This window comes from Triplophysa dalaica, chromosome 15 (assembly GCF_015846415.1).
Source record: "Triplophysa dalaica isolate WHDGS20190420 chromosome 15, ASM1584641v1, whole genome shotgun sequence".
NCBI classification, from domain to species: Eukaryota; Metazoa; Chordata; class Actinopteri; order Cypriniformes; family Nemacheilidae; genus Triplophysa; species Triplophysa dalaica.
The window spans coordinates 22,267,905-22,284,523 of NC_079556.1; the positions used below are offsets into that span (position 1 = coordinate 22,267,905).

General features: G+C 38.1%; 2 protein-coding genes across 5 annotated transcripts in view; both read left to right on the top strand.

The window, feature by feature from the left end:
• The window catches only part of LOC130436491 (1-phosphatidylinositol 4,5-bisphosphate phosphodiesterase beta-1), a 39,380-nt gene extending 24,215 nt beyond the window's left edge, over nt 1-15,165 (top strand). Inside the window, exons 11-32 of the mRNA XM_056767164.1 lie at nt 1,382-1,539; nt 1,758-1,840; nt 2,319-2,403; nt 2,470-2,656; nt 3,803-3,879; nt 3,976-4,072; nt 4,161-4,245; nt 5,188-5,312; nt 5,398-5,552; nt 6,789-6,953; nt 7,050-7,149; nt 7,525-7,629; nt 8,173-8,288; nt 9,036-9,171; nt 9,259-9,312; nt 9,598-9,817; nt 9,910-10,090; nt 10,590-10,666; nt 10,741-10,830; nt 11,756-11,813; nt 11,906-11,992; nt 12,836-15,165. Of these exons, the coding sequence (XP_056623142.1) occupies nt 1,382-1,539; nt 1,758-1,840; nt 2,319-2,403; nt 2,470-2,656; nt 3,803-3,879; nt 3,976-4,072; nt 4,161-4,245; nt 5,188-5,312; nt 5,398-5,552; nt 6,789-6,953; nt 7,050-7,149; nt 7,525-7,629; nt 8,173-8,288; nt 9,036-9,171; nt 9,259-9,312; nt 9,598-9,817; nt 9,910-10,090; nt 10,590-10,666; nt 10,741-10,830; nt 11,756-11,813; nt 11,906-11,992; nt 12,836-13,033 (2,639 nt within the window). The 3' untranslated portion in view covers nt 13,034-15,165. The remainder of the gene's footprint in view (nt 1-1,381; nt 1,540-1,757; nt 1,841-2,318; nt 2,404-2,469; nt 2,657-3,802; nt 3,880-3,975; nt 4,073-4,160; nt 4,246-5,187; nt 5,313-5,397; nt 5,553-6,788; nt 6,954-7,049; nt 7,150-7,524; nt 7,630-8,172; nt 8,289-9,035; nt 9,172-9,258; nt 9,313-9,597; nt 9,818-9,909; nt 10,091-10,589; nt 10,667-10,740; nt 10,831-11,755; nt 11,814-11,905; nt 11,993-12,835) is intronic.
• A 795-nt stretch (nt 15,166-15,960) lies between these two features.
• Nucleotides 15,961-16,619, top strand: part of LOC130436492 (1-phosphatidylinositol 4,5-bisphosphate phosphodiesterase beta-4) — a 31,687-nt gene continuing 31,028 nt past the window's right edge. For 3 of the 4 annotated variants that reach the window (XM_056767166.1, XM_056767167.1, XM_056767169.1), the window contains exon 1: nt 15,962-16,060. The gene's annotated coding sequence lies outside the window, so the exon portion shown is untranslated. Of the gene's footprint in view, nt 16,061-16,619 lie in introns of all 4 variants that reach the window. The other variant, XM_056767170.1, reaches the window with a different exon arrangement.

Genomic DNA, 16,619 nt, shown 5'->3' on the forward strand with positions numbered 1-16,619 from the left:
TGTACTATTTTGAAAAATATTTCATTCTTCATCACCAACAAGGGCCTCGACATTTTTTTAAAGTACATTAATGAAAAAACACTAACATTCATATAACTAGTTGTTAGTGTTTACTGATAGTAACACAGAAAAGTTTTCCCATTGGTTTTCTTAAAAATGAAGAAGTGTGACAAGATTAGGGTTAGGGTCTAGGTCTTGTGATATCAGCATGATGGAGTTTGATGGTGAAACTAGTATTGAAGATAGAAATCATCTTATAATTCATAAAGATAGACGTAAAATTACATTCATTTAAATAAAAAAATGAAATCCTCCTAATTTTCTTTTAGTTGAATAAAAGCCCATTCTTTCTTAAATTGGTCATGGTGGATGACTTTGTCATTTGTCAAGTGTAAAAATGAACCCACTCTCTCGGGTTAAGTGCCTCATCGCACCCCAAGTGTCTAAACATCAAGCCTTCAAATGTCAAGAGCCGCTCTATTTTGCGTCTCTGTATGATTCTAAATGCCTCCTCCCTCTGCCGGAATAAGCTTGAAGTATCACAAACATATACAACATAAGTGAAACAATTTCTTTTTGAAAACCACTGAACTGTAAACAACCAATCTGGCATTCTGTGAATAATATGTAATCATGTAATCCATAAAAAAGTAACTGTAGTCTGATTATGAGTATTTGAAAATGTAGTTTACTCTAATTACAACTACTTGATTTTTGGAATCTGATTACGTAATCCAGATTACATGTAAACCGTTCACAGGATTATTGTAGTTTTGATTTTAGTTTTATTAATATTTCAAATCAACTTTTATTTTTAAATTTAGTTAATTTTAGTTAAAGCTTTAACAATTTTGTATATTCTTTTGTCATTTTATAATTTATTGTTTTATTTTTATTTTTGCTATATAAAATGAATTAATTTTTATTTGAGTTTTATTTGAGTTTTTGTTTATTGTTATAATTGTACTGCTTTAAACTTACTTCAGTTTATTTATGAGGCAACATTGCAATGTTTCCTTGAGTTAAGTTTGTCTAATAATTTTTCATAATAATTTCAATGAACAGGAACGTTTTTAAAGTTTTAATTTAAGTGAACTAAAATAACCTTGAATCTGTTACTACCCAGCTCTGCACATGTAACACACCTCATAGGTAACACAACACGCAGTGAATAACAAAATGCAAAAATATAAATATACATTTTAAATGTCACATGAATAAAGAAGAAAGTGTTTAATTATTATTCAAGAAAGTAAAAGTGAAAGAATAGAAAAACATCAACCTTCCTCACATGTTCAGTAACTGATGTAACAGTGTAACTTCATGTAACGTCTTAACTTAAGTTGTGTTGTGTAACGCTGTGTGTGTTTGTGTGTGTTAGCGGGTCAGCTGGCAGGGAACTCTTCTGTTGAGATGTATCGTCAGACTCTGTTGTCTGGTTGTCGTTGTGTGGAGTTGGACTGTTGGAAGGGTCGTACCGCAGAGGAAGAGCCCGTCATCACACACGGATTCACCATGACATCTGAAATCTCCTTCAAGGTGAACCGCAGCACACACACACACACGCACGCATGCACAAGAGATGTGTTGAGATCGCTGTAGTATACTTGAATATAAAAAAATCTACAGTTTACTAGGGTTTACTACTACAGAAAGAAACAGAAAATGATTGATCAGTTAAAACACTAAGCGTATGAATTATATCAATCATACATAGAGATGATCTGTTAACAGAAAATCTGTTTGTTTCTCTTCAGGAAGTGATTGAAGCCATCGCCGAGTGTGCTTTTAAAACCTCTCCCTTCCCCGTCATTCTGTCCTTCGAGAATCACGTGGACTCGTAAGTCTCCTGCGCTGGCGGCCGGTGCAGCGTCTGATCCTCACAGTCGACCGCAGCCATGGCAACCAGAAGTGAAGCGATTACAGTGTCTCTGAAACGCAACATTAATCTGCAGTCATCGCTGTGAGGCGTCACGCGCCGTGCCCGCTTTATTTTATGCCTGAAATCAAAGATGACACGATGCGTGCCATCAGCCAATTTCATTTGAATAACATCACAGGAGGATTCCTGGAAAACATGTACATGGATGTCACAACACACGGCAAAAATGTCAATACAATGTTGTGATGAGAGATGAAAATGCATAATATATCCTAAGCTTCTTTTTTCTATTGGAAATAAATCTATTAAATATTAAACATAAGCGGAAGACATATCCTTTAAAAACAAGTCTTCCCTGATTCATGGTGTTTATTGGTAAATAATTCAGTTGTTGTTGTTTATCTCATCGGTCTTGTGTTTGTGTTGTGCGTCACAGTCCCAAACAGCAGGCCAAGATGGCAGAATATTGCAGATCGATCTTTGGAGACGCTCTTCTGACTGAACCTCTGGAGAAATATCTTGTGAGTTTATCATTTTCATATTCTCATCGCCGTCTCCTCAGTGTCTCATGGCAGCTTGTGTTGTAGCTGGAGTCGGGTGTTCCTCTGCCGAGTCCTCAAGAGCTCGCGGGGAAAATCCTCATCAAAAACAAGAAATCTCACCCCAAACCGTCTGACGGAAGCACAAAGAAGAAGCTGTCTGAGCAGGTGTCCAACACTAACAGTGATTCCTCCAGCGTCTTTGAACCCTCGTCACCCAGCACTGGACCTGCTGGTATTACATCATCATCATACAGTATATGACACATCCATCAGTGACACCATATACAGTACACGTCCCCTAGAAAGTGTTCTTTAGCCATGAGCTGGTGATTTAGAAATTTAGAAAACACATGTAAAGCTTGATTCTCCCCGTGCCTCGGGGGTTTCCTCCGGGTACTCCGGTTTCCTCCCCTGGTCCAAAGACATGCATGGTAGGTTGATTGGCATCTCTGGAAAATGAGTGAATGAGTGAGTGTGTGTGCCCTGCGATGGGTTGGCACTCCATCCAGGGTGTATCCTGCCTTGATGCCCGATGACTCCTGAGATAGGCACAGGCTCCCCGTGACCCGAGGTAGTTCGGATAAGCGGTAGAAAATGGAATGGAATGGAATGTAAAGCTTGTGGTGCCAATGTGTTGAAAGATGGACAACGGCCAATCACATACACAACACAGTATGTCTTATCAACAAAGTTGAACAAAAGTAACACAAACTCGCATTTCACATGATCAAATATGGGCTGTTTGAATACTTCTGATTGGCCGTAGGGAGTGCATTTTACCTGTCTGATCAAAAATGACACTAAACATCACTGTGACATCACAATGACTTTTAACACACTTTATTTAAACATCTTCCAAAAACCAAACACTATGTGATACTTCAAACAAACCATGTCGCAACGTGATCATGGAAAGATAAGTCATTTATAAGTAAATAAAATGAATTAAAATGATAATTCAAAGATGACCACAAGACTTTTCCTAAAGGACAGAAGCACAGCCAAACCAGTCTTTGATATGTGTGTGTGGTGTGTGACGGCAGGTGAACGAGACGCGAGCCGTCTGTGTTTCTGTCAGGTTAAAGCGTTGGTCTGGTGACGGATGTGAGGGGGTTTGAAAGGTTTCAGACATCATTCAGCACTGAACAGCTGGATACACCAGAACAACATTACAGTCACATAAAGCTGTTGTGTGATTCTCAATACAGACGCATGAGTCATCATGAGCAGATCGTTAAGAAATGAAATCCCACAGAAAACCTCACAGCATACGGCGAAAGGGACGTTTTCCTTCAACACAGAAACCTTTCAGACGTCTGCGTTTATAATCGCGTTCAAGAATCTGACGTCAGATTTAATTGACGTTTCTGTTGTTCAGCGTCCGCGGAGGTGGATGCTGAAGAAGACGATGATGACGAAGATGATGACGACGACTGCAAGAAATCCATGGATGAGGTCAGAAAGCTTTTGTATTGTAGTGTAGTGTGAAATCTGGGATTTATTAATGTTAAACCAGCGAGAGATCTATGATTTTTGTTTCTGTGTTTGTAGGGCACGGCCGGATGTGAGGCGTTTGCCACTGAAGAAATGTCCACCTTAGTCAATTACATCCAGCCCACCAAATTTCATTCCTTTGAGATTTCCAAAAGTAAGACCATCACACGCAAGGTCACACGTGAGCTGAAATCCAAACAAAATAGATTTCTATCCATAAACTGAGACATGTGTGTTTTCAGAAACCAAACGCAGTTATCAGATGTCATCGTTTGTGGAGACGAAAGCACTGGAACAGCTCACGAAGACCCCCGTAGAGTTCGTGGAGTATCCTTTGAGAACTGAGATCAGTGCTTCTGTAACACACATGTCTGATCACACACAGGACGGGGAAATGGGGACAGGTGCATTTATAATTCATTCAAACTTGTGACCCAGATGATCAGATCTGTCAGGCCATGCCAACGGCTGTAGACAAGAACGAAAAAAGCAGCAGAAAAGCCCTTCTGACATCAACACTTTCTGTTCTGGTCATTTATCACATTCAACTTAGAAAAAACTATTAAGTATTAAAAAGAAGTCAATTTTAGGATCAGTAAGATTTTAGATGTTACGGTATTTTATAGTATTTATAATAAATGTATAAATAAGTATAATAATATCATTTTCTAATTTTTTATTTTAAAAAATATATTATTTTTTTGAGAAACAATAAAAGGGCACTGGTCACTAGTTCATTTCTAATTTGTCAACTCATTTTTGGTAATAAAGGGATCGTGATTCGTGATAAATCGTATCATGAGATAAGTATCATGAATCGCATCTCATCGTGAGTTGAGTGAATCGTTACATCCCTACCAGTTGTACAATATGGCGTCCGTGAGCCTTTTGGGACACTGTATGGGAAAAGGAGGATTTTTGGCCAGCAAATATGTGTGTGTTTAGATAAAAATGAAGAAAGTAATAAATACGACCGGAAGTTAGGCTACCAACTCTGATGGCACAAAAGCTCACCGGCGCCATCTTATGGAACCAGCCCATTAGATTTCACATTAAGAAAATGTTCTCAATTTGAACCCTTTTTTGTTATAATATTTTAAAACTCATTGTGTATATAATTCATGTTCAATTTCTGTAGTAAATCCTTGATGGGGTGCAATGTTAGATGTGTTTCCGTCAGATGTCATTGTTGGTGTGATGCGGTTCAGCTTCTCTGATTCAGATGTTAAAGCGCTCTGTGTAGTTCAGTTCTTAACCGTCTTCATGTAGATACAACAAGTTTCAGCTGAGCAGAATTTATCCTAAAGGAACACGCGTGGATTCCTCAAACTACATGCCTCAAGTGTTCTGGAACGCTGGCTGTCAGCTCGTAGCACTCAACTTTCAGACTATTGGTGAGCAGATGAGCTTCAGAGAGACACCTCCATACATCTGGACAGTTAACCTAATGTTTCTCTTCTCTGTGTGTGTGTCTGTCAGATCTTTCAATGCAGCTCAACCTCGGGATGTACGAGTATAACGGGAAAAGTGGATATAGACTGAAGCCGGAGTTCATGAGACGGCCGGATAAAAATTTTGATCCTTTCACAGAGAGCACAGTGGACGGGATCGTAGCCAATACTTTATCAGTCAAGGTCAGATCAACATTTATTTACGTCTGAAACTTTCTTTAAAAGGAACCTTGGGTATAGACAGATGTATGGCTTCATATATTAAAGGGGTGATATGACACGACTAAAAGGAATATTGTGGTTTGTTTTAGATGTAACTCAATGTGTATACAGGATTTTAGATGAGTATTTTCCACATATCGTGCATGTTTGTATCTCCTCTTTGCTCCGCCTCTCATGGCTCTGAAAAGCGAGGTGTGCTCTGATTGGCCAGTTCACCAGTGTGTAGTGATTGGTGGAATACTGCAAGCGTGTGAGGGAAATGTGATGCCTCTGACCATATATAGAACATCAGGTTCCTCTTCAATTGTACTGACAGGTACACCACCTTACTTGTGTTTACATTTGGGGGGTCTTAGTCACATTAGACCAACTGATGTAGATTTGAGGGGGTGTGGTTACATGAGGTGTTTCATGCAGATGTGGGTGAGCATTCACTTTTACATAGAATGACTCTTTTGTTCCCACACTTTCATTTTTGCAATTTTACGTGTCTAATACATGCATGAGCAACTTATAACACACCAAAGACACAAGAAAAACACGTATTTCCGGCAAAGAACCCCTTTAAAATGTCTGAAAATGAACCTAATAAAGTCTCTATTTTCTTTCTTTATTACTTTAGCATTATTTATATATATATTTATCCTACAGCACCTTATATTTACTGAAGCACTGATAGTGTGTCTGTGTTGAGTTTGGCTGCCTGTGCGTGCAACCATTTTACGTCACCATAAAGACCGTGGCGGCCTCCATAGGTTAAAATGAGTATTACATTTAGCTTTTTTTTAAAGCATTGAAAATATTTGATGTAGTGCTAGTAGTGTAAGGCTATCACAACGTATTAAGCCATACATCTCTCTATACACTGGGTTCCCTTTAAAACTGTGGGGTCTTTTAATATATCAATGGCCTTCTGTCCCCGTAGAATTCGATTTCATAAGATTTACAATTATTTCCTGTTAAATTCATGCACTTTATCCAGAGGAGACACACAATACTCTACCAACTGAGATACAGGAACATAAACAAACATGAGAAGTGTTTTCTTTACTTTCTATTCTGTCCACTCACAGTTATTTAGACAGTCAACATTTGCATCAATGTTTCTCTTCAGATCAGATCAGACCTGAGGAGGATCATGATGCGCTGTCACTGTTGTCACTGTTGACATTTATGTCTTGTTATCTTTCCTAATAGATCATATCAGGACAGTTTTTGACAGATAAGAAGGTGGGTGTGTACGTGGAGATTGACATGTTTGGACTTCCAGTGGATACAAGACGTAAAGCTTTTAAGACAAAGACGTCCCAGAGCAACGCCATCAACCCGGTGTGGGACGAGGAGCCCATCGTCTTTAAAAAAGTAAAGGATTATATTTATAGTGTCTGTCTGGTGAATCAGACCTCAGGAGCTGAACTTATGTGATGATGATGATGATGATGATGATGATGTGTTTAGGTGGTTCTGCCCACTCTTGCGTCTCTGAGGATAGCCGTGTTTGAAGAGGGAGGAAAGTTCATCGGTCATCGTATAATTCCTGTCTCTGCCATTCGACCAGGTAACCGATTATTTGCTCCTAATTGATTGTAGTTTACTGAAATGAAAACTTTGAAAACATTTCTGTTTATTGAAATCAAGTCAAATATCGGGCTTAAAAATAATTGGAAAAACTTAAAGCAGCCGAACAATTGAAATGTTGCCTGAAATAAATTCAAGGCACTGAAATGTGTACAATAAACAAAAGCTGAAATGAAATAAATTAATCTTAAAGCGACATATAAATAAACAAATACATTATAAAATGAGAAAAAAATTGCATAAATAAACATATTAAAATAAAGCAAATAAAAAAATCTGAATGAAAGTGTAATAACTCTGTTCTGTTAATGGTCAGTATGCACACAGTGATTCCTCACATCATGTTTTCTTTCAGGTTATCGTTACATTGGTCTGAGAAATGAAAAGAATCAAGCTCTGACTCTTCCGGCTTTATTCGTGTATATTGAGGTGAAGGATTATGTCCCGGATACGTTTGCTGGTAAGAGATGAAGTTATATAAACATCTTCATTTGTTTTGTCAGAATTCTCTACTAAATAAAAAAAAAATATTTCGTGGCTTTTGGATTATCATTGTTGTTATATTCTTCTTTTGGGTTGAAGTAAACTCAGATAATCTTTTGTCATACGTGAGAAATATTAAACAGACATTACACAACTGTTGGATGCTTTAGTCTATATTGTGTCAAAGCTGTTTCACTCTTCATCACCGTCACAGTTTATCTTTTGCATCCTGAATCTATGAGGCGGGGGGCCACACAATGCATCTCTTCATGTTGTTCTTCACTTAAAATGTGCTAAACCACTGAGGAAAACATCCCTGAGCTTCTCTAAAGCATTTCACACGTCTGTTGACACCGGGTTCACATCTGAATGAGAGAGACCTGATGTCTTCAAATAGTGACAGTCACAGAGAGCCAGACATGATGATGTCATTATACACAAAAGTAGACATGAATGTGAACATGAGGCATGATGGAGAATATTTTGAGTGACAGTGGATGTTTGTCTGTCTTGTGAACAGATGTTATTGAAGCGCTCTCCAACCCCATCAGATACGTCAACTTAATGGAGCAGAGATCCAAACAGCTGGCGGCTTTGACTCTAGAAGAAGGAGAAGAAGAAAAAGAAAACCACGAGGTGACGAAATCTTTCAACAACAGTTTGGTTTGTTGTCACTAGTGATGAAACACTTTATGTGGAGATTGTGACATTAAAATCACTTTAAAAGTCTATTCACTCACTATTCACAATATCGCTTAATTGTTTCCTAAACTCTCTGTAAGTCACTTTGGATGAAGCCTCTGGTAAATGATTTAATGTAAATGTCATCGGGTTTTCAGGCATGTACACCACAAACACATCTGATTCTTTCTCAGTTTCGTCTCGTTTTCCAACAATAATCTAAACATGCTTAAGTCAAGGTGAAGTGTTTTCACTGAGGAGGCAAAATCATGCATGTCCAGTGGCAGAGCGAGAGTTTTATATATGAGGTGAACAAGAGGTGACCAGGGCTAATTCAGCCTATCTCAACGTCCGTCATTTGACAAACAGCTCGTGCCATAATCTATTTTTACCTGTTATCGTTTTATTATATTTTAATACTCTTGTCAATCATATTTCTTTTGTCATTTTTTGTAATTTGGGAACATCTGGTAAAACATCCAATTGTTTTCTTTTACAATATTCAAATTTTACTCTGTTTAAATGACAATATATAATGCACTCTAAAGGGACGCTTTATGGAGAATTTCAGCAGAAAAGTTATAAAATACATACGTAATTAATTCCCATGTCACTTCCTAATATATTGTTCCAAGGTAGAGAACACAATTATCTTTATTATGATTTTTTGTATGTTTTACCATTGATTGTATTGTTGTTCAGGCTGAAAGCAGTGTTGAACATTCATCAGAGGTTAAAACTGAACCCGGTCCTGCTCCGATAGAGAACGGTCTGAGTCACACACCCAGCGTCGCTCCTAAACCTGCGTCTCAGATCAGTGCTCAGCCACAGTCCACAGGTATCATCTTCATCATCATCATCACTCACAGCTGTGATATCAAACATTATACTTCACTAATCACATGTGTGTGTGTGTGTGTTTCAGGCTCAATGAAGCCGGCGGTGAAGACTGAAGATCTGATTCACAGTGTTCTCACCGGTCAGTTAACATCACAAACTCTTATTATCTCTTCAACTCATCCTGAATAACATCAACAATAATCAGAACGTGTAGAGGTGTAAACATATATTGTGTCATGATATACAACAATGCAAAAAAAGTGATCTGCATTGTAGAGCTGTGATGATTTTGGTGTGATTTGATGTCTTGTTTGTTTGCTTTTATTATCTATTATTGAGTGGAAGTGACGTCAAAAGTGCCACGATGAAGATTTCTGCTAAAGTGTTTTCTGGTGTATATGAGGTCGGTGTGTTTGTTTGTCAGAGATGGAAGCTCAGTCCATCGAGGAGCTGAAGCAACAGAAGACGTTCGTACGAGAACAGAGGAGACATTACAAAGAGATGAAGGACCTGATGAAGAAGCATCACAAAAAGACCACAGAGATGATCAAAGAACACACAGCCAAATACAATGAGTTCCAGCACGATTACCTGCGCAGACGCGCCGTCCTCCTGAAATCTGCCAAAAGAGATGGTAAGAGGAGGTAGGTCAACGTCCTCATTTCTGGTTCCTCCTGTTGTTGTTTTTTGGTGTGATGGTGTGATGCTGAGCAGGCGTCTCGTGTCTGTCCGGCAGGTGTCTGTCATCCAGTCCAGAACACGGACCGTTTTTTTTCGAGCAGGAGGTGGCCAATCTGGATCAGGAGAGTGGACAGAAACTGTCAGAACTGAAAGAGCAACAACAACAACAGCTGCTGAACCTCCGTCAGGAACAATATTACAGCGAGAAATACCTGAAGAAAGAACACATCAAACAGGTCAAACAACCACACATACTGAAAACCAGTTTGATATTCCCATCCTGAGGTGAATTATAGGGACTGTTCGGCCAGACATGAAAATTCTGTCATAATTTCTTCATCTTGGTGTTATTGCAAACCTGTATGAGTTTCTTTCTTCTTCAGAACACAAAAGAAGATATTTCGAAGAATGTCAATAATCAAACAACACTGAACTGCATTGACTTTCAATGCGTGAACACAAAACCGCTGAGACATTTCTCGAAATATCTTCATTTGTGTTTCACTTTCATGAACAGATTAACAGACTAAATGATTTGTGTGTGAACTGTCCCTTTAAAGGCGTCTGTAAACGCTCTCTTAGAGAACACAAGCATCTGGCCGTCTGTGGGAATTGAGAGCTGAAATCCCTGATGGAGAATTGTGTTGAAGTTTCCTCACGTTTGACGTTGATCTTTAATGAGTTGATCTTTAATGAATGTGATGGTGTTTTTATGAAGCGCTGCTGTATTTGTAGGTGATCGAGAAGCTGACCGTCATCGCAGAAGAAGGTCAAAGTCACCAGTTGAAGAAGCTGAAGGAAGTGTGTGAGAAGTGAGTTTGTCCTGAACATCATGAGGTTCTCCGGGGATTCATGAGCTCGCTTTAACATCTGTGTGTGTTTACAGAGAGAAGAAAGAACTGAAGAAGAGAATGGACAAGAAGAGACAAGAGAAGCTGAATGAAGCCAAATCGAGAGAGAAGCACTTGACAGAAGAGTAAAGACTTCATCATATCTCACAGATATATTCACTTCAATGCCTTTTCTGCATCTTATTTTCATTAGTTGATGTGATGCGAAGCTCATGGGTTTGATTCCCAGAAACACACGTCACATTCAATACATCTGCACAGTGCACACATGTAGAGGAAACAGAAAGAATGACATCAAGTCACCTCTAGGTGCCAGTAAAACACCATAACAGTCCCTCTGCTCAAGTCATGTCACCTGTCTATCTCTCTGAGTCGTCTGTATGTCTCTCACCTGTCTGTCTGTCTCTGTCTTTGACCTGTCTGTGAGTCATCTTTATGTCTCTGAGCCATCTGTCTGTCTGTCTCTGACCCGTGTGTCTGTCTCTCTCTGCCTTTCTCTGTCTGTCTGTCTCTGACCCGTGTGTCTGTCTCTCTCTGCCTTTCTCTGTCTGTCTGTCTCTGACCTGTCTGTGAGCCGTCTGTCCGTCTCTGACCGGTCTGTCTGTCTCTGACCTGTCTGTCTTTCTCTTTCTTTGACCTGTCTGACTCTCTCTCTCTCTGTCTGTTTCTGTCTTTCTGTCTCTGACCTGTCTGTGAGCCGTATGTATGTCTCTGAGCTGTCTGTCTGTCTGTCTGTCTGTCTCTGAGCCGTCTGTCTGTCTTTCTGTCTCTCTCTGAGCCGTCTGTCTGTCTTTCACTCTGTCTCTGAGCTGTCTGTCTGTCTGTCTCTGAGCCGTCTGTCTGTCTTTCTGTCTGTCTCTGAGCCGTCTGTCTGTCTTTCACTCTGTCTCTGAGCTGTCTGTCTGTCTGTCTGTCTCTGAGCAGTCTGTCTGTCTTTCACTCTGTCTCTGAGCTGTCTGTCTGTCTGTCTCTGAGCCGTCTGTCTGTCTTTCTCTCTGTCTCTGAGGCGTCTGTGTTAACAGGCTGTTTGTCTGTGTTCTGTGATTTCAGAGAGAAACTGGAGATCAACAGGTCGTATGTCAATGAGGTGGTTCATCACATTAAGAGGGTAAAAGAGTCTCTTCATTCATTCTCTGTAGAAATAAAACAAAGATTATTATGACTTTGCTCATTCTCGTTTACTTCTCGTTTGATCACCAGCTGGAAGACGCTCAAACCAAAAGACACGAGAAGCTGGTAGAGACTCATAAGAGCATTCTGCAGCAAGCACTGGATGAAAAACCCAAGGTGTGACTTTACTCTGTTGGGGTGTATGGGGCTATGGTAAAACCATGTTTCAGACGTATTCTTTCATACCTCAGAGTGCTTATAGTTTTATTATATGAATCAACAATAATTGACCGGCTGATTTGTGAAAGCTGAAACACTACAGAATGATTCAAATGATCCTACCGGAGTGAAAGTTGATATGGTAGACATGATACCTGCCATCTAGTCCTGTGACATCATCTCATAGATGCTGAAGTCATATTGAACAGCATCAATTCTGTGACTTCTCTGTAGACATCACATCACATTACTGTACAGTTAAAGTCCAACGTTCTGTTTTTTGTACGGTGTATAGTGAATGTTACAGTAGATTCCAGAGTTTATTAACAAAATCATGTTTTTTTTATTGTGCATTCCAATTAATATCATTCAAACTGCAGTTGGTTTGTTTTGATTCAAGCCATAACAACTCAAACTAACACAACAAAAAAATGACAACATAATAAAACATCATTTTGGAACCAAACTTTTGATAAACATTTCACTACTAGCCTATATGTGTTGAATTGTGTGGCCACGTGTGTCACATCTGCCCTTCACGAGAAGACAAAGCCTTTTAACATTTATGATCAGAAATACACTTTTAGAAAGCTATTTAAAGCGACGCATTCATTCTTCATTCCATCATGTGTCACGCTAGAAGTCTTCATCTGGCATTTTCACTTTCGCAGTTAAACAGGCCATCTGTTCCACTGCAAACACAAACGAGGAGATTTTAAATGAACAAAACCCCTCCTGGGCTGTGTGTGGAGATGTGCTGTTCAGCGTGTTGTTGATACGTCTGTTGTCGTCCGCTCACAGCTTCAGAATGACCTGGATCAGGAATATCAGGATAAATTTCGCCGGCTCCCGCTGGAGATCCAGGAGTTTGTCCATGAAAGCACCAAGAGAAAGACTGAGGACGGAGACCAAGACGTTCTGCCGTCTTCTGCCACGCTGGAGAAACTCAATCAGTCTGAAGATGACATGGATGAAGAGAAGAAGGACTTGACCGTGTGATGTCACACTTCTTCCATCTTTACTTTGGATGAGTCACGATGGGTCGCTCCAGATGACATCAGACCTTCTTGGACCTGAAACACGTGGCTCAATGTCATGCTGGGGAATTTAGTCTTCTGTTTTATTTTTATTTCTTGATCTGATTCTTCTTGAAATGAGTGTTGTTTTCGGCAGGTGATGGTCATGAACACTGTAGCGACGAGTGGATCTCACCCAAACATTCAGGTCACATTTCATCCCGAAACCCAAAGAAAGATTTATTTCATTTTGAGATTGTATATTATATATATTAGAGGACGATTATGCACATTTTCTCTCTAAATTAAGTCATAGGGCAAAACAAATCTGGATGTTTTACTTTTTAAATCTATTGATGATTTCCATTGGATTATGTTGTGAAATGTGACCTGGACTTGTGGTGAGTTGTGTGAGATTCACACGTCTGGATGAGAGAGTTAACCAGGTTTATTTGCACTGAAACGATGATGATGATGATGAAGATTTGAATCATCTGCTGCTGTTGGCGAGTGTCGCTGGTGTATATTAGACGGACAGGTGATGGTTTGGAGATGCTGACGCTCATTCTCTCAAACACTGACCGCTAACCGCTGTCAGGGACGCATGCTTTCAGCCAATCAAACGCTTTGTGCTTCTACGTCAGCAATATAGCTTGTGTTGTAATGTGATGACTATTATCAATTTGTGAAGATGTGTCGACATTTACAAGCTTTATTTATTTATTTATTTTTTAGGAGGTTTTAAAAAAATATAATTCTGTATATTTCCGTTTGATTTGCTGTTTTTAAATTCCTCTCGTTTCCGTTCAGGGGGTTATATGATAATGTTGTTTATTTAATCACTTTTGTGTGTAATATTGGCAGAATTTTCCACTTAGCATTAATTTCACAGAGTGAATCTCACGAGAGCTCATCCAGAGCTTTCACCTCAAAATAATAATTAAAAATATATATATATGTTTTGCCATTATGAGAAAATGAGTCATCCTCAATAATGATTTTTTGCATTGTGGTAGAAATGTTTCAGACATAAATTGTGCATGATTGTCACGATCAAACAGTTTTAGCTCATTGTTTAAAGTGTGGTGAAATGGGATTGGATTTCCTGAGATTCACTCTGTGTTAAATAAAAGAAGTAATGCAGATGAAGAATAAAATATGAAAATGGATATGCACTTTGGAGGTTTTTCATGGTTATGCAAACTTTCTACATGACTCAAAAAGCATGTAATATTAAATAATTTTTTAATATTTCATCTTGTTAAGGATGTAGGACACGTGTAAGGATTTTATGCCAAGTCAAATTTCATTTTGGAATCTTTTACATCACGGTGTCTTTAAGCAACTTGTTGGTTGTTTATTTTTTACTTTGGTTTAATATACTGTAAAAAGTGCCAAATGTGTTTTGTTTTTGTTCAGTTTTTAGCCGGTACTGATGGTTCAATAAAACCATCATAAATGATAAAACACGCATGTTGCATAATGTCTGTTTAGTCTGTTTATTGACTAAACCAGTTGGACTGTTTGCTTGAAAAGACTGAAATGTTAATGGAAACTGACACAGTCGCAGCTACTAAAGAGAGTTTATCATTTATTCATTTCCCCACATCTTATAGTTGACATGTACATTGATCCTGTATATTCACTTCTTCGAGTATTGTATTGAATTTTTACAACACAATGATTCTGTGCCATTGTTTCTTTTTTGACCAAAATCTTTTTGCAGCGTAAAATTTCTTGAATTCCTTTTTTGACTATGAGATTATTTTTGATGGGTTTAAAGTGAAGTCCTGTGCCTTTGAATGTGTATTCTATGTTAGGTGTGGAATGTAAACAGTGACGATGAATAGATGCTCATTTTTGTATAAACCGTAAGCGCAATTTTCAGGCATTTCTACAGAATTACTGTAGATAGAGATGATCGTATCAAACCCATTACGATACTGAATGCCACACGTATTCTTTTGCACTTCAATCCTGTTTTTAAAACATTTTGTCCCATTAAGTTGTTAATCTCACAAATATCAACATCTTTGGAAGACAAATATTGTTGAATGTAAGTTGTGCTCGTGCTGTGCATTGGTTTCAATAAAATTGTTCTTGTGAAATTTGGGCCTCAAACGATATAAATCATGTCATTATTTTTATGTTTCATTTCTGTAGGATAATAGCTATTTTTGTAGACATTAAAGTGTGTAACATCAATCTGTGAATAACATTAACACCAATTCACTAATGTCAGAAAGACAATAACACATTTTTTCACTGCAACTGTATATAAACTAGGGCTGTGTAATCATCATTAATCGCATCCAAAATAATAATTTGTGTTAACATAATATATGGCTGTGCACTGTGCATATTAATTTTGTATTTTAAACACATGTACATATTTAAGAAATATATCAAATATAAAAAAGCTAAATGTTTATGTATAATTTAAATAATAGATAAATATAAATAACTACATCTAAACATTTTTTAAATATATATCTGTATGTTTTTGTGTTTATTTATACTAAATTAATATGGACAGTACACATACATATATTATGTAAACACGAATTTTTATTCTGGATGCGATTAATCACGATTAATCGTTTGACAGCTCTAATATAAACCAACCAAACACTCTTCACATGAGAAATCTGCATTCATTCATGTGTGTTATCTGATACACAGTATGAGAATGGCTGAGGAATTTATCAAACGAAAATAATGTTTTTAATCAGAAATCCGTGTAATACTTTTGACAAAATCAGTCAATGTTCTGAGACAATAAACATAGAATGCAATGTCTGTTCATGTTAATAAAGTGATAATGATATTTGAAACAGTAGCAGGTTGTATGTTTAACAGACAGATGGTTGTAACAGCAGATGAAGGCCTGCAGGCGGCGCTCTTCACACATGTCTCAAACCTTCAGCTTCCTCGTTACAGGAAAAGTACATCTGATCAGAGACTCTCTGCGGCAACTACAATGATAAAACTCAACATTTATCAAATCTAAGTAAGTCAACTTTTTTCATAACCCTCATCTGTTAAATATGATCCGGATTACGCGCTGTGATGAGGATTAAAGCGGATTATTGAAAGTAAATCAAGTAAACAAAAACATCCGCCAGTCAATAAAACATCTCTCTGTTTGTATCATTTCTTTGATCTTGTGTTTCTTTGCGAGGTTACAGAAACAGTGTCATCTGACTCCCAGTGTTATTAAAATGATTTATATAAAATGCAGTTATTCTCTCTTTTTTGAAGATGTTTTCAAAAGATACAGAGAGATGATGTTGTGTGTTTATTTGCAATTTCATTGAATTCTTAAACACACATGGTCTTTTCAAAACTCTCAACACGAAACACTATATATATCATATACACATTCTGTCTTGTGTATGTTGATTACTGTATACAGTGTAATGAAAGTGTCTTTGGTGCAGTTTTTCTCTGTGAAAAGTAACGTCCGTGTCGATCTTCTGGAACAGTGATGTATTCAGTAAAGTACACATGAAACATGTGTGTTGTTGCCGGGCTGTTTGTGTGATGCTCTAAAAATCTCTCTGTTTTTC